Genomic DNA, 24,127 nt, shown 5'->3' with positions numbered 1-24,127 from the left:
ACCCCTCACCACCCGCAACACCCCCACCCCTCACCACCCCCACCATCCGCAGCACCACCACCATCCACAATCCCCCACCCCTTACCACCCCCACCCCTCACCATCCGCAACACCCCCACCCCTCACCATCCGCAACACCCCCACCCCTCACCATCCGCAACACCCCCACCCCTCACCATCCGCAACACCCCCACCATCCGTATCCCCCCCACCATCTGCAGCTCACGTATCCCCCCGACCATCCGCAGCACTGGTACTCGCACCCTCCGCAGTACCCGCCCCCAATCATCCGTAGTACAGTACCCGCATCCCCACCCCAACATCTGCAGAACCCGCACCCCCACAGCATTTGCACCCCCCACCGTCCGCAGGTGACCATCACATTATATCAGGATGGACGCGTCATTGTGAGCTGAGAAGGCAAACGCCACAACCACATAGCAACACGGACTCCGCTGCCCTTCGCTAATCGCCCAATTCCAGCAAATGACTAGAATAGCGCAGGAGGAGTGATTTATTGCCGAACACAAATGTAAAAAATTGCAGCAATTTGCTTAGTGCGCCAGAGGAACGTGCTGTCCCCTCGCAGGTGATCGTGATTTCTGCTTTTTTTTTATTTTTCCCTTTATCTGTTTGAAAAACACAATTACCAGAGAAAAGGTTTCTGCGAAATTATGAACAGGACGAGCGGGGGGGGGGGGATCGGGAAACAGACGCATTCTGAACGCAGCGTCCACCTCGCCATTGACGTGAAAAGTTTTCATCAGAAATTGCTTTTAGTTAGGACAGTGAAGAGCCCTGGATATAATGGCGGCCGACACTGCGCACGGTTTGTATAGAGCGCGGCAGGAGCGGGTGACACGTGGCCTAAATCACTTATTGACGGGAACATTGGCCTAATAGTCCGGACAACGGGATTACTGTCAGGTTTTGGCGCACTCCTTATATGGTCACGGAACACTGATGACCTCACAGTACAGAACTAATACTACGCAGAAAAAGATTTACGCGATACGTTAACGTGCAACGTGGCGCCCGATCCAAACACAACCAGCGTTCTGTCATTTTTAAACTTATAATTGGGAAAAAGAAGCAAAATCAGCAATTTATCACAATTTGTAATCTCATCCTGTTCTGTGACAAAATAATTTCTGAAGCCAAGAAGAGTTAAGAATATTGTGGATATTTAAGTTGTCGCTGATCCCCCGGAGTCTCCCTTAATGTAACAATTCAGTGAACAAACTTGATAATTTCAGAAATAGTCGTTGCCATGGAAACGTGAACGGTTCTGACAGCTTAAATATTAAGGCCCCCCCCGGAGCGGAGGATCTACAGGCTGTCACTGCGCTCGCCCGGGACCGCGCTTCATCCCGTGTCGTCTTTTCTTGGAGCGCAGGACTCGCAGGGATTCCTTTCAATAACGGAGGAAAAAAGTAAATAACAGAACAGTCAGCGGGTAAACACGACGCCCGCTCCTCCGACCGCCAGCTGCGCCCTTTTGTTTCCTGCGCGCTCACAGTAATTACCAGCACACGGTTATATTTAGTTGCAGCTGTTTTGTTGGTTTGGGGTCTGTACAGCGCAGACGCTCCGAGAACGCCCCCACAAAATACGGACGCACCCGAAATCCCAGGAGGACTGAGGACTATTCCGGGGTGTCTGGAATTCTATGGTGACTGATGTGGGTGTTCTAGTGGCTTTATATCAGGGTGTCAATATATATGCAATCCCCTTATTTGGCTTATATCGGGCTTAAAGGTCCAAAAACAGAACCGGAAGATTTCACCAAATCAAAGACAACGGTAAAATGTAAAGTGATTAACGTATTGAGGTGGTAATGGTCTGAGGAGATCCTGGGAAGCGGGATGTGATCTGTATTAGGGATCTCCCGATACCATATTTATTTATTTATTTTTAAGACCAAGTACTTGCCGATTTTTTATTTTATTACACGCAATCTGTAGATTGCATACACTGCACTGATCAATGATATGCCATGTTATGGGCGCTCCTACCTGCCTACCATGGTTAGCAGCAGTAAAGGAGCAACGCTTAGACGGCGCGGTAAGGGACCTCTGGCCGTCCTTTCAGCTGATCAGGACACCGCGATTACACCGCGATTACACCGCGATTATCCCGATCAGCATCCCTGAGCTAACCGGCAGTTACCTTCAGGACACTGCGTAGCTCGGGAGTGAGCAGAGGGGAGTTAATCCATTCCGAAAGTGCCGGCGGCTTACCGCACCTCCTTCACATCTGCCGACGGGAGTCCCACTGGGAGGTATCGGATTAGTTATCGGGGACATTTGCACGAGTTCTCATACAAATATCCAGTATTGTTATCGGGACATCCCTAATCTGTATAAATCCTCATACAAGGGTCAAGTCCTGGGAAAAAAGTGCAGGAAGTCACCAAAGATTTTCACTCAAGAGCTGGAACTGGAGAACTGCTAATGGGAATGGTGATCCTGCTGTGGAAAAAGGGCAGGAACTCCGTTCCTTCACATTCCTGCAGGTCTTGAGCCCTGTCCTCATGTCTCCCTTGTACTCTACATAACATTTCTGGGATGTCTGCCGCCCCCGTCTGATGTGCACAGGAGCGAAACAGGAAAAACGGAAAGATTCATCCACAATGGGAAAATCCAAATGTCTCCGAGATCCCGACTCCTCACAAATGGTCCCCCTGTGCAGTCCCTTCCCCCTGTGCCGTCCCTTCCCCCTGTGCAGTCCCTGTGTGCCGTCCCTCCCTCCTGGGCCGTCTCTTCCTCCTGTACAGTCCCCGTGTGCAGTCCCTCCCCTCTGCGCCGTCCCTCCCCCCCCGTGCCGTCCCTCCCCCCCTGCGCTGTCTCTACCTCCTGACCACAAGCTGAGTGACTGATACAACCAACCATGTGACCTGCGCCATATTGGCGACTGCCTCACCTTCCTATGTACTGCGGAATCCGCGCTGTCTCTAGAGCGAGGGCGAGAAGCAGCGTCGGAATGTGACGCCCTCTCCAGCCGGGTCACCTCCTTCTTCATCTTCTCCCGTCTCTGTTGGTCGCTGTCTGCAAGAAAAAAAAAAACACCACAATAAACGCGATAAATCCGGAGAAGAATGAGACAGAAGAGTCTGAGGGGGAGAGACAGGACCACGAATCTACAGGCCACACGTCTCCCCTGAGGGTTTGTTACAATGTATCAGTGCTGGTAATTTAGCACCCAGGCTGCTTACTACACAGACTATAGACTAGATATGACTGTAACGACCCCTCAGCTGTGGTAAGTATCAGGTCAGGACGGGTTTACTCGGAGCATAAACCAGATCGTTCCCATCGTAAACACGGCCCCTGAATGCGCTATAATAGAATGCGCTACAAGTATATAAAACCGAAATACACTGTTACAGATATTCCATGAATAGAAAAACAGCGCCACCCCTGACAGCAGGCTGTATGTGGTACTGCTGCGCTACTGAAATGAACAGCTGCAATACCAGGGACGACCTCTAGGGGGAAAAACAACCAACCTATGGCATCCGGCTGCTGCAGACCTACAACTCCCATCATGTTCATACATCAGTGGTTCCCAACCAGGGTGCCTCTAGAGGTTGCAAAACTACAACTACAAGCATGCCCGGACAGCCGTTGGCTGTCCGGACATGCTGGGAGTTGTAGTTTTGCAACTTCTGGAGGCACTCTGGTTGGGAACCCCTGCCTTACAGTTTCCAACATCCTGCTCTCCATAACTACAACTCCCATCAAGCACAGCTCTTGGTCCTCCTGTGTAGGAGTTGCAAAACTACAACTCCCATCGTGCACACAGCTCTAGGTCATCCTGTGGTTATCTAGGTGTTGTACCTTTGGCTGTCAGGGCATGCTGGGAGTTGTAGTTTTGCAACAGCTGGAGGCACCCTGGTTGGGAAACACTGCCTTACATCTTCAAACACCTAACTCTCCATAACTACAACTCCTATCACGCACAGCTCTTGGTCGTCCTGTGGCTGTCCAGGAGTTGCAAAACTACAACTCCCATCATGCCCTGAGAGCTGTCCAGATGTTATAAAACTACAACTCCCATCATGCACAGCTCTGATTATCTAGGTGTTGTACCTTTAGCTGTCAGGGAACGCTGGGAGTTGTAGTTTTGCAACAGTTGGACAGCGATGGATTGGGGAACTCCAATGAGGCAACTATAAACAAAGTAACAAACAGGGAGGCTGCAGGTCACCGGGGGTTAACAGACACCTAATAACTGTCCTGGCGCGGTTTAGCATTTACATCAGATGATGCGCCATTTTCTTTCATCTCCAAGAAAACATCCGAGGAGGCGACGAGCAGATCAGACCCATTTAGCAACACAATCACTGCATGGAACTATCCGGAGAGCGCCGCTGCCGAGGACGCCACGAGATAAAAGGAGCAAAAATCGCCGCTAAATGGACGACAATAAAACCACTGAAAAATGATGAGGAGGCGCAGAACAAAACGTGAGCGAGGATTAACCTGCGTGTTATCTGGGAGCTGATAAAGCGCGGCCAGGAGCGCGCCAAAAATATACTCCCGGGGAATAATTACACATTTACATCACAATCCCTGGAGGCAGCGTATACATCGTAACCAATACGGAGCGGGGGCCACATTGCTCATCTGAGAACCGCGAGCACCCACAGCCCCTCCCACACGGGCAGCATTTACATAATGTATCGCTATCAGCGCAAACACAGAACAGACGCCATTTTTTGCTTACAGAAAGTTTAATAAAAGAGTCATAAAAAGCTCAGTAGCTTCAAAACAGACTAAAACACGGCCCACGGCCACCAGCCACAGCCACCTACCACAGCCAACGCCCACCAGCCACCTACCACAGCCAACGCCCACCAGCCACCTACCACAGCCAACGCCCACCAGCCACGGCAACCAACCACAGCCCCCGGCCACAGCCCACGGCCACCAACCACAGCCCACGGCCACCAACCACAGCCCACGGCCACCAACCACAGCCCACGGCCACCAACCACAGCCCACGGCCACCAACCACAGCCCAGCCCACGGCCACCAGCCACAGCCCAGCCCACGGCCACCTGCCACAGCCACCTACCACAGCCCACGCCCACCAGCCACCTACCACAGCCCACGCCCACCAGCCACAGCCCACGGCAACCAACCACAGCCCACGCCCACCAGCCACAGCCCACGCCCACCAGCCACAGCCCACGCCCACCAGCCACAGACCACGCCCACCAGCCACAGCCCACGCCCACCAGCCACAGCCCACGCCCACCAGCCACAGCCCACGCCCACGGCCACCAGCCACAGATCAGCCCACGGCCACCAACCACAGATCAGCCCACGGCCACCAACCACAGATCAGCCCACAGCAACCAACCACAGATCAGCCCACAGCAACCAACCACAGATCAGCCCACAGAATTCACAGATCAGGCCATAGTAACCAACCACAGATCAGCCCACAGCAACCAACCACAGATCAGCCCACAGCATTCACAGATCAGGCCATAGTAACCAACCACAGATCAGCCCACAGCATTCACAGATCAGCCCACAGCAACCAACCACAGATCAGCCCATAGTAACCAACCACAGATCAGCCCACAGCATTCACAGATCAGGCCATAGTAACCAACCACAGATCAGCCCATCGTAACCAATCACATATCAGGCCATCGTAACCAATCACAGATCAGGCCATAGTAACCAACCACAGATCAGGCCATAGAAACCAACCACAGATCAGCCCATAGTAACCAACCACAGATCAGCCCATAGTAACCAACCACAGATCAGCCCATAGTAACCAACCACAGATCAGCCCATAGTAACCAACCACAGATCAGCCCATAGTAACCAACCACAGATCAGCCCATAGTAACCAACCACAGATCAGCCCATAGTAACCAATCACAGATCAGCCCATAGTAACCAATCACAATCACAGATCAGGCCATAGTAACCAACCACAGATCAGGCCATAGTAACCAATCACATATCAGCCCATAGTAACCAATCACAGATCAGCCCATAGTAACCAATCACATATCAGCCCATAGTAACCAATCACAGATCAGCCCATAGTAACCAATCACAGATCAGCCCATAGTAACCAATCACACGGTTTTCACATTACCAGAGCTGTTACTGAAACGACGGTTCTGCCGATTGGTTGCTATGGGCAACCATTTTATTATGAGACTGTTCTGATAAAAGGACCGTCTGTGTTTTTATTTCTTATAATTGACAGGATCTCTGCTTGCTGTCAGTGAATTGGAATATTACTTAATTACATTAAGAGACTGGAAACCAGTGCAGCCCTAATACTAGGACGTGAAGTGATCCCTGTGTAGATGCCCGGGCTGATCATATACGTGGTCACATGGTAAATGGCGCCAAAAACTAAGATAAAAGATCATCAGCGCTGCGTTCATTTCACCTGCCCTGAGGCTGCGATCAGAGAGCCAGATCCGACAGCTCAATGCCAGGAGGAGCCGCGGGCGGACAGGGGAATATTGACATTGGAAAAAGGCCACAAACCTGGAGGGGTGAACTGAGCATTATACTAGGATTACAGCAACAAAGATGGCTGCACGGGCGGAGAATAAGCACCTTGTCAACCTGTATCACAGACTCAGATACGGCAGTTCAGTAGATCGTATCACACGTAGGGTTAACATGATAAGATACAGTATCTAAGCAGTCAGTATCACACATTATAGGCTTAGATACAACAGCTGAGCAAACAGGATCACACTGGATAGGATTAGATACAACAGCTCAGCAGTCAGTATCACACATTGTAGGCTTAGATACAGCAGGCAGTAAATAGGATTAGATACACAGCTCTGTAGCATTTCCCTGGCAGAGGATATGACACTTACACTTTATACTCTTCGTCAGACTCCGTGGGACCGAACAGTCAACAGCAGCTGCAAGAGAAATCCACAAAAATCAGAAAAATCCTTTATTACATCATATGTGACTGATATCATCATCTTATAACGCTCCAGTACTGATATAACCTCTATATATTACATCATATGTGACTGATATCAGCCGCTCCTCTTATAACGCTCCAGTACTGATATAACCTCTATATATTACATCATATGTGACTGATATCATCATCTTATAACGCTCCAGTACTGATATAATCTCTATATATTACATCATATGTGACTGATATCAGTCGCTCCTCTTATAACGCTCCAGTACTGATATAACCTCTATATATTACATCATATGTGATATCAGCCGCTCCTCTTATAACGCTCCAGTACTGATATAACCCCTATATATTACATCATATGTGATGATATCAGCCGCTCCTCTTATAACGCTCCAGTACTGATATAATCTCTATATATTACATCATATGTGATGATATCATCCGCTCCTCTTATAACGCTCCAGTACTGATATAACCTCTATATATTACATCATATGTGATGATATCAGCCGCTCCTCTTATAACGCTCCAGTACTGATATAACCTCTATATATTACATCATATGTGATGATATCAGCCGCTCCTCTTATAACGCTCCAGTACTGATATAATCTCTATATATTACATCATATGTGATGATATCAGCCGCTCCTCTTATAACGCTCCAGTACTGATATAATCTCTATATATTACATCATATGTGATGATATCAGCCGCTCCTCTTATAACGCTCCAGTACTGATATAACCTCTATATATTACATCATATGTGATGATATCAGCCGCTCCTCTTATAACGCTCCAGTACTGATATAATCTCTATATATTACATCATATGTGATGATATCAGCCGCTCCTCTTATAACACTCCAGTACTGATATAATCTCTATATATTACATCATATGTGACTGATATCAGCCGCTCCTCTTATAACGCTCCAGTACTGATATAACCTCTATATATTACATCATATGTGATGATATCATCCGCTCCTCTTATAACGCTCCAGTACTGATATAACCTCTATATATTACATCATATGTGATGATATCAGCCGCTCCTCTTATAACGCTCCAGTACTGATATAACCTCTATATATTACATCATATGTGATGATATCAGCCGCTCCTCTTATAACGCTCCAGTACTGATATAATCTCTATATATTACATCATATGTGATGATATCAGCCGCTCCTCTTATAACGCTCCAGTACTGATATAATCTCTATATATTACATCATATGTGATGATATCAGCCGCTCCTCTTATAACGCTCCAGTACTGATATAACCTCTATATATTACATCATATGTGATGATATCAGCCGCTCCTCTTATAACGCTCCAGTACTGATATAATCTCTATATATTACATCATATGTGATGATATCAGCCGCTCCTCTTATAACACTCCAGTACTGATATAACCTCTATATATTACATCATATGTGACTGATATCAGCCGCTCCTCTTATAACGCTCCAGTACTGATATAACCTCTATATATTACATCATATGTGATGATATCAGCCGCTCCTCTTATAACGCTCCAGTACTGATATAATCTCTATATATTACATCATATGTGATGATATCAGCCGCTCCTCTTATAACGCTCCAGTACTGATATAATCTCTATATATTACATCATATGTGATGATATCAGCTGCTCCTCTTATAACGCTCCAGTACTGATATAATCTCTATATATTACATCATATGTGATATCAGCCGCTCCTCTTATAACGCTCCAGTACTGATATAACCTCTATATATTACATCATATGTGATGATATCAGCCGCTCCTCTTATAACGCTCCAGTACTGATATAATCTCTATATATTACATCATATGTGATGATATCAGCCGCTCCTCTTATAACGCTCCAGTACTAATATAACCTCTATATATTACATCATATGTGATATCAGCCGCTCCTCTTATAACGCTCCAGTACTGATATAATCTCTATATATTACATCATATGTGACTGATATCAGCCGCTCCTCTTATAACGCTCCAGTACTGATATAATCTCTATATATTACATCATATGTGATGATATCAGCCGCTCCTCTTATAACGCTCCAGTACTGATATAATCTCTATATATTACATCATATGTGATGATATCAGCCGCTCCTCTTATAACGCTCCAGTACTGATATAACCTCTATATATTACATCATATGTGATGATATCAGTCTCTCCTCTTATAACGCTCCAGTACTGATATAACCTCTATATATTACATCATATGTGATATCAGCCGCTCCTCTTATAACACTCCAGTACTGATATAACCTCTATATATTACATCATATGTGATATCAGCCGCTCCTCTTATAACGCTCCAGTACTGATATAATCTCTATATATTACATCATATGTGATGATATCAGCCGCTCCTCTTATAACGCTCCAGTACTGATATAATCTCTATATATTACATCATATGTGATGATATCAGCCGCTCCTCTTATAACGCTCCAGTACTGATATAACCTCTATATATTACATCATATGTGATATCAGCCACTCCTCTTATAACGCTCCAGTACCGATATAACCTCTATATATTACATCATATGTGATATCAGCCGCTCCTCTTATAACGCTCCAGTACTGATATAACCTCTATATATTACATCATATGTGATGATATCAGCCGCTCCTCTTATAACGCTCCAGTACTGATATAACCTCTATATATTACATCATATGTGATGATATCAGCCGCTCCTCTTATAACGCTCCAGTACTGATATAATCTCTATATATTACATCATATGTGACTGATATCAGCCGCTCCTCTTATAACGCTCCAGTACTGATATAATCTCTATATATTACATCATATGTGATGATATCAGCCGCGCCTCTTATAACGCTCCAGTACTGATATAACCTCTATATATTACATCATATGTGATATCAGCCGCTCCTCTTATAACACTCCAGTACTGATATAACCTCTATATATTACATCATATGTGATATCAGCCGCTCCTCTTATAACGCTCCAGTACTGATATAATCTCTATATATTACATCATATGTGATGATATCAGCCGCTCCTCTTATAACGCTCCAGTACTGATATAACCTCTATATATTACATCATATGTGATATCAGCCGCTCCTCTTATAACACTCCAGTACTGATATAACCTCTATATATTACATCATATGTGATATCAGCCGCTCCTCTTATAACACTCCAGTACTGATATAACCTCTATATATTACATCATATGTGATGATATCAGCCGCTCCTCTTATAACGCTCCAGTACTGATATAACCTCTATATATTACATCATATGTGATATCAGCCGCTCCTCTTATAACACTCCAGTACTGATATAACCTCTATATATTACATCATATGTGACTGATATCAGCCGCTCCTCTTATAACGCTCCAGTACTGATATAATCTCTATATATTACATCATATGTGATATCAGCCGCTCCTCTTATAACGCTCCAGTACTGATATAATCTCTATATATTACATCATATGTGATGATATCAGTCTCTCCTCTTAGAACGCTCCAGTATTGATATAATCTCTATATATTACATCATATGTGATGATATCAGCCGCTCCTCTTATAACGCTCCAGTACTGATATAATCTCTATATATTACATCATATGTGATATCAGCCGCTCCTCTTATAACGCTCCAGTACTGATATAACCTCTATATATTACATCATATGTGATGATATCAGCCACTCCTCATATAACGCTCCAGTACTGATATAACCTCTATATATTACATCATATGTGATGATATCAGCCGCTCCTCTTATAACGCTTCAGTACTGATATAACCTCTATATATTACATCATATGTGATGATATCAGCCGCTCCTCTTATAACGCTTCAGTACTGATATAACCTCTATATATTACATCATATGTGATGATATCAGCCGCTCCTCTTATAACGCTCCAGTACTGATATAACCTCTATATATTACATCATATGTGATGATATCAGCCGCTCCTCTTATAACGCTCCAGTACTGATATAATCTCTATATATTACATCATATGTGATGATATCAGCCGCTCCTCTTATAACGCTCCAGTACTGATATAACCTCTATATATTACATCATATGTGATGATATCAGCCGCTCCTCTTATAACGCTCCAGTACTGATATAACCTCTATATATTACATCATATGTGACTGATATCAGCCGCTCCTCTTAGAACGCTCCAGTACTGATATAACCTCTATATATTACATCATATGTGATATCAGCCGCTCCTCTTATAACGCTCCAGTACTGATATAATCTCTATATATTACATCATATGTGACTGATATCAGCCGCTCCTCTTATAACGCTCCAGTACTGATATAATCTCTATATATTACATCATATGTGATATCAGCCGCTCCTCTTATAACACTCCAGTACTGATATAATCTCTATATATTACATCATATGTGATGATATCAGCCGCTCCTCTTATAACGCTCCAGTACTGATATAACCTCTATATATTACATCATATGTGACTGATATCAGCCGCTCCTCTTATAACGCTCCAGTACTGATATAACCTCTATATATTACATCATATGTGATGATATCAGCCGCTCCTCTTATAACGCTCCAGTACTGATATAACCTCTATATATTACATCATATGTGACTGATATCAGCCGCTCCTCTTATAACGCTCCAGTACTGATATAACCTCTATATATTACATCATATGTGACTGATATCAGCCGCTCCTCTTATAACGCTCCAGTACTGATATAACCTCTATATATTACATCATATGTGATGATATCAGCCGCTCCTCTTATAACGCTCCAGTACTGATATAATCTCTATATATTACATCATATGTGATGATATCAGCCGCTCCTCTTATAACGCTCCAGTACTGATATAACCTCTATATATTACATCATATGTGACTGATATCAGCCGCTCCTCTTATAACGCTCCAGTACTGATATAACCTCTATATATTACATCATATGTGATGATATCAGCCGCTCCTCTTATAACGCTCCAGTACTGATATAACCTCTATATATTACATCATATGTGACTGATATCAGCCGCTCCTCTTATAACGCTCCAGTACTGATATAACCTCTATATATTACATCATATGTGACTGATATCAGCCGCTCCTCTTATAACGCTCCAGTACTGATATAACCTCTATATATTACATCATATGTGATGATATCAGCCGCTCCTCTTATAACGCTCCAGTACTGATATAACCTCTATATATTACATCATATGTGATGATATCAGCCGCTCCTCTTATAACACTCCAGTACTGATATAATCTCTATATATTACATCATATGTGATATCAGCCGCTCCTCTTATAACGCTCCAGTACTGATATAACCTCTATATATTACATCATATGTAACTGATATCAGCCGCTCCTCTTATAACGCTCCAGTACTGATATAATCTCTATATATTACATCATATGTGATGATATCAGCCGCTCCTCTTATAACGCTCCAGTACTGATATAATCTCTATATATTACATCATATGTGACTGATATCATCATCTTATAACGCTCCAGTACTGATATAATCTCTATATATTACATCATATGTGATGATATCAGCCGCTCCTCTTATAACGCTCCAGTACTGATATCTCTATATATTACATCATATGTGACTGATATCATCATCTTATAACGCTCCAGTACTGATATAATCTCTATATATTACATCATATGTGATATCAGCCGCTCCTCTTATAACGCTCCAGTACTGATATAACCTCTATATATTACATCATATGTGATGATATCAGCCGCTCCTCTTATAACGCTCCAGTACTGATATAATCTCTATATATTACATCATATGTGATATCAGCCGCTCCTCTTATAACGCTCCAGTACTGATATAACCTCTATATATTACATCATATGTGATGATATCAGCCGCTCCTCTTATAACGCTCCAGTACTGATATAACCTCTATATATTACATCATATGTGATGATATCAGCCGCTCCTCTTATAACGCTCCAGTACTGATATAATCTCTATATATTACATCATATGTGACTGATATCAGCCGCTCCTCTTATAACGCTCCAGTACTGATATAATCTCTATATATTACATCATATGTGATGATATCAGCCGCTCCTCTTATAACGCTCCAGTACTGATATAACCTCTATATATTACATCATATGTGATGATATCAGCCGCTCCTCTTATAACGCTCCAGTACTGATATAACCTCTATATATTACATCATATGTGATGATATCAGCCGCTCCTCTTATAACGCTCCAGTACTGATATAATCTCTATATATTACATCATATGTGATGATATCAGCCGCTCCTCTTATAACGCTCCAGTACTGATATAACCTCTATATATTACATCATATGTGATATCAGCCGCTCCTCTTATAACGCTCCAGTACTGATATAACCTCTATATATTACATCATATGTGATATCAGCCGCTCCTCTTATAACGCTCCAGTACTGATATAATCTCTATATATTACCTCATATGTGATATCAGCCGCTCCTCTTATAACGCTCCAGTACTGATATAACCTCTAGATATTACATCATATGTGATGATATCAGCCGCTCCTCTTATAACGCTCCAGTACTGATATAACCTCTATATATTACATCATATGTGATGATATCAGCCGCTCCTCTTATAACGCTCCAGTACTGATATAACCTCTATATATTACATCATATGTGACTGATATCAGCCGCTCCTCTTATAACGCTCCAGTACTGATATAATCTCTATATATTACATCATATGTGATATCAGCCGCTCCTCTTATAACGCTCCAGTACTGATATAACCTCTATATATTACATCATATGTGATGATATCAGTCTCTCCTCTTAGAACGCTCCAGTATTGATATAATCTCTATATATTACATCATCTGTGATGATATCAGTCTCTCCTCTTAGAACGCTCCAGTATTGATATAATCTCTATATATTACATCATATGTGATGATATCAGCCGCTCCTCTTATAACGCTCCAGTACTGATATAATCTCTATATATTACATCATATGTGATGATATCAGCCGCTCCTCTTATAACGCTCCAGTACTGATATAACCTCTATATATTACATCATCTGTGATGATATCAGTCTCTCCTCTTATAACGCTCCAGTACTGATATAATCTCTATATATTACATCATATGTGATATCAGCCGCTCCTCTTATAACACTCCAGTACTGATATAATCTCTATATATTACATCATATGTGATGATATCAGCCGCTCCTCTTATAACGCTCCAGTACTGATATAATCTCTATATATTACATCATATGTGATGATATCAGCCGCTCCTCTTATAACGCTCCAGTACTGATATATCCTCTATATATTACATCATATGTGATGATATCAGCCGCTCCTCTTATAACGCTCCAGTACTGATATAATCTCTATATATTACATCATATGTGATGATATCAGCCGCTCCTCTTATAACGCTCCAGTACTGATATAATCTCTATATATTACATCATATGTGATATCAGCCGCTCCTCTTATAACGCTCCAGTACTGATATAACCTCTATATATTACATCATATGTGATATCAGCCGCTCCTCTTATAACGCTCCAGTACTGATATAATCTCTATATATTACATCATATGTGATGATATCAGCCACTCCTCATATAACGCTCCAGTACTGATATAATCTCTATATATTACATCATATGTGATGATATCAGCCGCTCCTCTTATAACGCTCCAGTACTGATATAACCTCTATATATTACATCATATGTGATGATATCAGCCGCTCCTCTTATAACGCTTCAGTACTGATATAACCTCTATATATTACATCATATGTGATGATATCAGCCGCTCCTCTTATAACGCTTCAGTACTGATATAACCTCTATATATTACATCATATGTGATGATATCAGCCGCTCCTCTTATAACGCTTCAGTACTGATATAACCTCTATATATTACATCATATGTGATATCAGCCGCTCCTCTTAGAACGCTCCAGTACTGATATAATCTCTATATATTACATCATATGTGACTGATATCAGCCGCTCCTCTTATAACGCTCCAGTACTGATATAATCTCTATATATTACATCATATGTGATATCAGCCGCTCCTCTTATAACACTCCAGTACTGATATAATCTCTATATATTACATCATATGTGATGATATCAGCCGCTCCTCTTATAACGCTCCAGTACTGATATAACCTCTATATATTACATCATATGTGACTGATATCAGCCGCTCCTCTTATAACGCTCCAGTACTGATATAACCTCTATATATTACATCATATGTGATGATATCAGCCGCTCCTCTTATAACGCTCCAGTACTGATATAACCTCTATATATTACATCATATGTGACTGATATCAGCCGCTCCTCTTATAACGCTCCAGTACTGATATAACCTCTATATATTACATCATATGTGATGATATCAGCCGCTCCTCTTATAACGCTCCAGTACTGATATAACCTCTATATATTACATCATATGTGATGATATCAGCCGCTCCTCTTATAACGCTCCAGTACTGATATAATCTCTATATATTACATCATATGTGATGATATCAGCCGCTCCTCTTATAACACTCCAGTACTGATATAATCTCTATATATTACATCATATGTGATATCAGCCGCTCCTCTTATAACGCTCCAGTACTGATATAACCTCTATATATTACATCATATGTAACTGATATCAGCCGCTCCTCTTATAACGCTCCAGTACTGATATAATCTCTATATATTACATCATATGTGATGATATCAGCCGCTCCTCTTATAACGCTCCAGTACTGACATAATCTCTATATATTACATCATATGTGACTGATATCATCATCTTATAACGCTCCAGTACTGATATAATCTCTATATATTACATCATATGTGATGATATCAGCCGCTCCTCTTATAACGCTCCAGTACTGATATCTCTATATATTACATCATATGTGATGATATCAGCCGCTCCTCTTATAACGCTCCAGTACTGATATAACCTCTATATATTACATCATATGTGACTGATATCATCCGCTCCTCTTATAACGCTCCAGTACTGATATAACCTCTATATATTACATCATATGTGATATCAGCCGCTCCTCTTATAACGCTCCAGTACTGATATAATCTCTATATATTACATCATATGTGATGATATCAGCCGCTCCTCTTATAACACTCCAGTACTGATATAATCTCTATATATTACATCATATGTGATGATATCAGCCGCTCCTCTTATAACGCTCCAGTACTGATATAATCTCTATATATTACATCATATGTGATATCAGCCGCTCCTCTTATAACGCTCCAGTACTGATATAATCTCTATATATTACATCATATGTGACTGATATCAGCCGCTCCTCTTATAACGCTCCAGTACTGATATAACCTCTATATATTACATCATATGTGATGATATCAGCCGCTCCTCTTATAACGCTCCAGTACTGATATAACCTCTATATATTACATCATATGTGATGATATCAGTCTCTCCTCTTATAACACTCCAGTACTGATATAATCTCTATATATTACATCATATGTGATATCAGCCGCTCCTCTTATAACGCTCCAGTACTGATATAATCTCTATATATTACATCATATGTGATGATATCAGCCGCTCCTCTTATAACGCTCCAGTACTGATATAACCTCTATATATTACATCATATGTGATATCAGCCGCTCCTCTTATAACGCTCCAGTACTGATATAACCTCTATATATAACATCATATGTGATGATATCAGCCGCTCCTCTTATAACGCTCCAGTACTGATATAATCTCTATATATTACATCATATGTGATGATATCAGCCGCTCCTCTTATAACGCTCCAGTACTGATATAATCTCTATATATTACATCATATGTGATATCAGCCGCTCCTCTTATAACGCTCCAGTACTGATATAATCTCTATATATTACCTCATATGTGATATCAGCCGCTCCTCTTATAACGCTCCAGTACTGATATAACCTCTAGATATTACATCATATGTGATGATATCAGCCGCTCCTCTTATAACGCTCCAGTACTGATATAACCTCTATATATTACATCATATGTGATGATATCAGCCGCTCCTCTTATAACACTCCAGTACTGATATAACCTCTATATATTACATCATATGTGATGATATCAGCCGCTCCTCTTATAACGCTCCAGTACTGATATAACCTCTATATGTTACATCATATGTGACTGATATCAGCCGCTCCTCTTATAACGCTCCAGTACTGATATAATCTCTATATATTACATCATATGTGACATATCAGCCGCTCCTCTTATAACGCTCCAGTACTGATACAACCTCTATATATTACATCATATGTGATGATATCAGCCGCTCCTCTTATAACGCTCCAGTACTGATATAATCTCTATATATTACATCATATGTGCCTGATATCAGCCGCTCCTCTTATAACGCTCCAGTACTGATATAATCTCTATATATTACACCATATGTGATATCAGCCGCTCCTCTTATAACGCTCCAGTACTGATATAATCTCTATATATTACATCATATGTGACTGATATCAGCCGCTCCTCTTATAACGCTCCAGTTCTGATATAACCTCTATATATTACATCATATGTGATATCAGCCGCTCCTCTTATAACGCTCCAGTACTGATATAACCTCTATATATTACATCATATGTGATATCAGCCGCTCCTCTTATAACACTCCAGTACTGATATAATCTCTATATATTACAACGGCTGTCCGGGCATGCTGGGAGTTGTAGTGTTTCAACAGCTGGAGGCACCCTGGTTGGTAAACACTGCTCCCCCATGATATATAACAGGTTCCCTATAAAGGACACACCCTCAGCGCCCACTATGAGCAACGAGACTATAAAACCTGGAAACTCTCCCCTGAGTATAAAACCCACAATCCCATCAGGAGCTATAAAGGAAAAAAATTGGATTCGTAAAAGTGGCGGCAGAAAACACAAAGAGCGAGCGCGGAATCCCCCCCGGACCCAGGGCCATCAGGGACAATGAGTGAGAGCAGCTCCATGTGACGCGCCCGTGTTATACGATCCCCCCCCCCCCCCACCGCTGTGACAGTAATCTGCTTCAGAACAAGGAGACGCTGGCTGCTCGCCATCATCCTGCCCGGCGCCGTACCTTTAGCCGAGAGGATTTTATTGTAGTGGATCAGCATGTTGTCCCGGATCCGGTACTGGTCGCTCAGCCGGCTGCTGTGGCCGATGCAGAAAGCTGAAACCAGAAGGAAAAGAGAGATATACCGTATATACTCGAGTATTAGCCGTTCTGAATATAAGCCGAGGCCCCAAATTTCAACCCCAAAAACATAGGAAAAGTTATTGACTCGACTATAAGCCTAGGGTGGGAAATACATCACCCCCCCCCCCATGTCATCATCCAGACCCCCGTGATTAACACCCCCGTCATCACCCCCCCCCTTCATCATCACCGCCTGTCAATCCCTTCGTCATCATCCAGACCCCCTTTTGTTTTCTACTCACCTCCCCAGTTGTTGCTTTCTTGGTGGGAAGGAAGGGTGAGCTGGTCCGGGCCTTCCATCTTCGGCCATCTATGCTGCAGGGACCGTCCGATGGGGAGGGTTAGTCGTTCCGGGCTGTTCATTTTCACCGGGAAGGCCCTCTTCCCCGCTCCGGGCCAGCCACGGACTAGTGACGTTGCGATGACAACAACACGCAGGGACGTCGGTGCTCAGCAGACGTCCGTGACATCCCTGCGCATGAACATCCCTGCACGGTGGAGTCAATGCAGAGTCACTAGTTCGGGGCCTTCCCGGTGAAGATGGACAGCCCGGAACGACTAACCCTCCCCATCGGACGGTCCCTGCAGCATAGATGGCCGAAGATGGAAGGCCCGGACCATCCCCTCACAGCTAAGACAGAAGCGTTTTTCTGTTCACTCGAGTATAAGCCGCTGGGGGCATTTCAGCACGAAAAATCATGCTGAAAAACTCGGCTTATACGGTATATAAATAAAAAATATATATATATATATAGTGATAGAATACAGGAGGAGGTGACAGTATCCGTGCAATGAAGCAAAATCAAATATAACAGGAAAGAAAATCAAAACATAAAAAGAGACAGAACCAAAAAAAAATAATTATATATATATATATATATATATATATATATATATATATATATATATATATATATATATAATTATATTAAAACAAACAATGCAGATATAAGACAGACATAGAATAAGGCCGGGTTCACACTGCGTTTTATTTCCATTCATGTGTTTTATGCAAAGAAAAAAAAAGTATTCAAGGCCAAAAACAGAAGCTTCTGTGTACATGAAAGGGGTATTCCAAGAAATTATATATATCTAAACTGGCTCCAGAAAGTTAAACAGATTTGTAAATGACTCGTATTAAAAAAATCTTAATCCTTTCAGTAAGTATCAGCTGCTGAAGTTGAGTTGTTGTTTTCTCTCTGACAACAGGGCTCTCTGCTGACACCTCTGCTTGTCTCGGGAACTGCACAGAGTAGAAGAGGTTTGCTGTGGGGATTTGCTTCTACTCTGGACAGTTCTGGAGACATGTATCATCAGAGAGCACTTAGACAGAAAAGAAGAACTCAACTTCAGCAGCACATGAGTACTGAAAGGATTAAGATTTTTTTTTAATAAAAGTAATTTACAAATCTGTTTAATTTTCTGGAGCCAGTTGATATGTAAAATAAAGTTTTTTTTCCTGGATAACCCCTTTAACCCCTTGAGGACACTGACTATTTTATTTTTGTATTTTTGTTTATTCCTCCTAGATTTTTAAGTACCATATTATCTGTGCTGAAAATTGGAAAAACTAAAAATTCTATAATTACAGTGAAACCGCCAGATTCTCTTTATTCTGTGGGTCCATACGACTACAATGATCTCCATGTTTGCGTTTTACTATTATTGTAACTGCTAAAAAAATAAAAATCTAACTTTGTAGCAGTTTGTATAATGACAGTGATCGGTAGGTTTTATTGGTACCATTGTTATGTACATGTGACCTTTTCATCACTTTTCATTACATTTTTTTCAGGGATATGATGTGACCATTTTTTTTACGCCGTGCGGGACCATTAACATTATATTTGAATAATTCTGACACAAATCACGTCCGTTCTTCATGACCGGCTATAACGGGACGTAACGGATAATCAAAAAGTCCCATAGACTTTAATGGGATTTTGTAACGGCCGTTTAACATCCGTTTTTTAAGGCTTTTCTAACAGACGTTTATAACGGAACAACTTTATAGTGTGAATGGGGCCTAATATTTTGCCCTTTCTCCGTAGACGGGACATACAGGTGATGAGTTCAGGATTCGGGTGCAGGGAGACCGCCATTCCATACGTATGCGAATGGACCGCGCCATAAATTCTTACCGTTACTCTTTGTACTGAGGTGTCCTCTGAATGGACTGGATACTCCGCACCGGGGGATGGATGGAGCCCGGGACCCTGCAACCATAAAACAGTCATATATATAAAGCTGGATATCAGTGTTATTAAAACCAATGTGCCTCCAGCTGTTGCAAGACTACAACTCCCAGCATGCCCGGACAGCCGTTGGCTGTCCGGGCATGCTGGGAGTTGTAGTTTTGCAATAGCTGGAGGGTCAGAGTTTGGAGACCCCCGCTTTAGAGCAATACCGTCCAACCTGTGTGTCTCCAGCTGTTGCGAAACTACAACTCCTAGCATGCTGGAGGTCCACAGTTTGGAGACCACTGATATATGGTATAAACCGTAAGAAAAAGGCTCAGAAAGTAAAACATTGCGCCTGACCTGACAGCGGAGATGACTGTGCAGCTGAGTGTCCACAGGACTGAGGATGCGTTACAGTGTGACATCACAGGAGGACACATTGTGACACGTACAGCGCCCTGTACTCTGCATCAGACCTCAGCGACCAATCACAGCTCAGCGTTCACCAGAGCAATGCAGGACATGAAAGCTGAGCTGCGATTGGTCGCTATAGGCCGGTGTTTCCCAAAATGCGGTCCTCCAGCTGTAGCCGTTGGCTGTCTGGACATGCTGGGAGTTGTAGTGTTGTAGTTTGGCAACAGCTGGAGGCACAATAGGTGGGAGACACTGCCATAGACAGTTTTTGGATGGCCGGATTGTTTGTGCCGCCCTTTGACTTCATTCACACAGGGCGAAATACTGTCATTTAATGATTACCTGTCATGATCCTGATAAATGTTATAATCCCCCCAGGTCACGGCCCCCATCATGATAAACCACCCCCCCCCCCCCCCCGGCCTTTATTGTTATTATTTGTTAGTTTTCTACCTTGATATTGTTCTGTATTTTCTGCTCAGTCAGATTCACAGACGGGGAAGGGGCGTTCCCCTGCAGGTGTGACATCATCTGAAGCTGAAGGTCTCACCCGCCCGGTGTCCGGTGTAGTCAGTTCTCACCCGCCCGGTGTCCGGTGTAGTCAGGTCTCACCCGCCCGGTGTCCGGTGTAGTCAGGTCTCACCCGCCCGGTGTCCGGTGTAGTCAGGTCTCACCCGCTCGGTGTCCGGTGTAGTCAGGTCTCACCCGCCCGGTGTCCGGTATAGTCAGGTCTCACCCGCTCGGGCCCCGGTGTAGTCAGGTCTCACCCGCTCGGTGTCCGGTGTAGTCAGGTCTCACCCGCTCGGGCCCCGGTGTAGTCAGGTCTCACCCGCTCGGGCCCCGGTGTAGTCAGGTCTCACCCGCTCGGCGTCCGGTATAGTCGCTCTCACCCGCTCGGGCCCCTGTATAGTCGCTCTCACCCGCTCGGGCCCCCGGTGTAGTCAGGTCTCACCCGCTCGGTGTCCGGTGTAGTCAGGTCTCACCCGCTCGGTGTCCGGTGTAGTCAGGTCTCACCCGCTCGGGCCCCGGTGTAGTCAGGTCTCACCCGCTCGGGCCCCGGTGTAGTCAGGTCTCACCCGCTCGGCGTCCGGTATAGTCGCTCTCACCCGCTCGGGCCCCTGTATAGTCGCTCTCACCCGCTCGGGCCCCCGGTGTAGTCAGGTCTCACCCGCTCGGGCCCCGGTGTAGTCAGGTCTCACCCGCTCGGGCCCCGGTGTAGTCAGGTCTCACCCGCTCGGGCCCCGGTGTAGTCGTTCTCACCCGCTCGGGCCCCGGTGTAGTCGTTCTCACCCGCTCGGTGTCCGGTGTAGTCGTTCTCACCCGCTCGGTGTCCGGTGTAGTCAGGTCTCACCCGCTCGGGTCCCGGTGTAGTCAGGTCTCACCCGCTCGGGCCCCGGTGTAGTCAGGTCTCACCCGCTCGGGCCCCGGTGTAGTCGTTCTCACCCGCTCGGGCCCCGGTGTAGTCGTTCTCACCCGCTCGGGCCCCGGTATAGTCGTTCTCACCCGCTCGGTGTCCGGTGTAGTCGTTCTCACCCGCTCGGGCCCCGGTGTAGTCAGGTCTCACCCGCTCGGGCCCCGGTGTAGTCGTTCTCACCCGCTCGGGCCCCGGTGTAGTCAGGTCTCACCCGCTCGGTGTCTGGTATAGTCAGGTCTCACCCGCTCGGGCCCCGGTGTAGTCGTTCTCACCCGCTCGGTGTCCGGTGTAGTCGTTCTCACCCGCTCGGTGTCCGGTGTAGTCAGGTCTCACCCGCTCGGGTCCCGGTGTAGTCAGGTCTCACCCGCTCGGGCCCCGATGTAGTCGTTCTCACCCGCTCGGGCCCCGGTGTAGTCGTTCTCACCCGCTCGGGCCCCGGTATAGTCGTTCTCACCCGCTCGGTGTCCGGTGTAGTCGTTCTCACCCGCTCGGGCCCCGGTGTAGTCAGGTCTCACCCGCTCGGGCCCCGGTATAGTCGCTCTCACCCGCTCGGGCCCCGGTGTAGTCGCTCTCACCCGCTCGGGCCCCGGTGTAGTCGTTCTCACCCGCTCGGTGTCCGGTGTAGTCAGGTCTCACCCGCTCTGTGTCCGGTATAGTCGTTCTCACCCGCTCGGGCCCCGGTGTAGTCGCTCTCACCCGCTCGGGCCCCGGTGTAGTCGGTCTCACCCGCTCGGGCCCCGGTATAGTCGGTCTCACCCGCTCGGGCCCCGGTGTAGTCGTTCTCACCCGCTCGGGCCCCGGTGTAGTCGTTCTCACCCGCTCGGGCCCCGGTATAGTCGCTCTCACCCGCTCGGCCCCCTGTATAGTCGCTCTCACCCGCTCGGGCCCCGGTGTAGTCGGTCTCACCCGCTCGGTGTCCGGTATAGTCGGTCTCACCCGCTCGGTGTCCGGTATAGTCGTTCTCACCCGCTCGGGCCCCGGTATAGTCGGTCTCACCCGCTCGGTGTCCGGTGTAGTCGGTCTCACCCGCTCGGGCCCCGGTGTAGTCGTTCTCACCCGCTCGGGCCCCGGTATAGTCGGTCTCACCCGCTCAGTGTCCGGTGTAGTCAGGTCTCACCCGCTCGGTGTCCGGTATAGTCGTTCTCACCCGCTCGGGCCCCGGTATAGTCGGTCTCACCCGCTCGGGCCCCGGTGTAGTCGTTCTCACCCGCTCGGGCCCCGGTGTAGTCGTTCTCACCCGCTCGGGCCCCGGTGTAGTCGTTCTCACCCGCTCGGGCCCCGGTGTAGTCGTTCTCACCCGCTCGGGCCCCGGTGTAGTCGGTCTCACCCGCTCGGGCCCCGATGTAGTCGTTCTCACCCGCTCGGGCCCCGGTATAGTCGTTCTCACCCGCTCGGTGTCCGGTATAGTCGGTCTCACCCGCTCGGGCCCCGGTGTAGTCGGTCTCACCCGCTCGGGCCCCGGTGTAGTCGCTCTCACCCGCTCGGTGTCCGGTGTAGTCGTTCTCACCCGCTCGGGTGTAGTCGGGCTCATGCCGGGGCTCCTCCGCTCGGTGTCCGGGTGACATGTGTGATCGGCTCCGGCGTCTCCTGGATACGGGATGTGATGTCCGGGCGGGGGCGGCACTTCCTGTCACCCGGAGCAGAGAACAGGAAACCGGGACACAGAGCCCGAACACCCAGTCCTGACTGCGGGGGAGCCCGGGACCGAGGAAATAAATATCTGACTGAGAGGTGGAAAGGGTTAATAAAAACTTTATGGGAAACGTATGAGACCTTATGCAGAAT

The 24,127-nt window shown here is 45.1% G+C and overlaps 1 protein-coding gene across 1 annotated transcript in view; it reads right to left on the bottom strand.

Annotated features, from left to right (window-relative positions):
• Window positions 1-23,873, bottom strand: part of SPATA7 (spermatogenesis associated 7) — a 29,509-nt gene extending 5,636 nt beyond the window's left edge. The window contains exons 1-6 of the mRNA XM_056546737.1: window positions 23,460-23,873; window positions 22,159-22,282; window positions 20,476-20,550; window positions 18,215-18,307; window positions 6,875-6,922; window positions 2,923-3,047 (exon numbers count right to left, since the gene is read on the bottom strand). Of these exons, the coding sequence (XP_056402712.1) occupies window positions 2,923-3,047; window positions 6,875-6,922; window positions 18,215-18,307; window positions 20,476-20,550; window positions 22,159-22,282; window positions 23,460-23,873 (879 nt within the window). The remainder of the gene's footprint in view (window positions 1-2,922; window positions 3,048-6,874; window positions 6,923-18,214; window positions 18,308-20,475; window positions 20,551-22,158; window positions 22,283-23,459) is intronic.
• Window positions 23,874-24,127: the final 254 nt, after the last annotated feature.

This window comes from Hyla sarda, chromosome 11 (assembly GCF_029499605.1).
Source record: "Hyla sarda isolate aHylSar1 chromosome 11, aHylSar1.hap1, whole genome shotgun sequence".
Lineage (NCBI taxonomy): Eukaryota > Metazoa > Chordata > Amphibia > Anura > Hylidae > Hyla > Hyla sarda.
The sequence above is the reverse complement of the archived record's forward strand: the minus strand, read 5'-3'. Positions and strand labels throughout refer to the sequence as shown.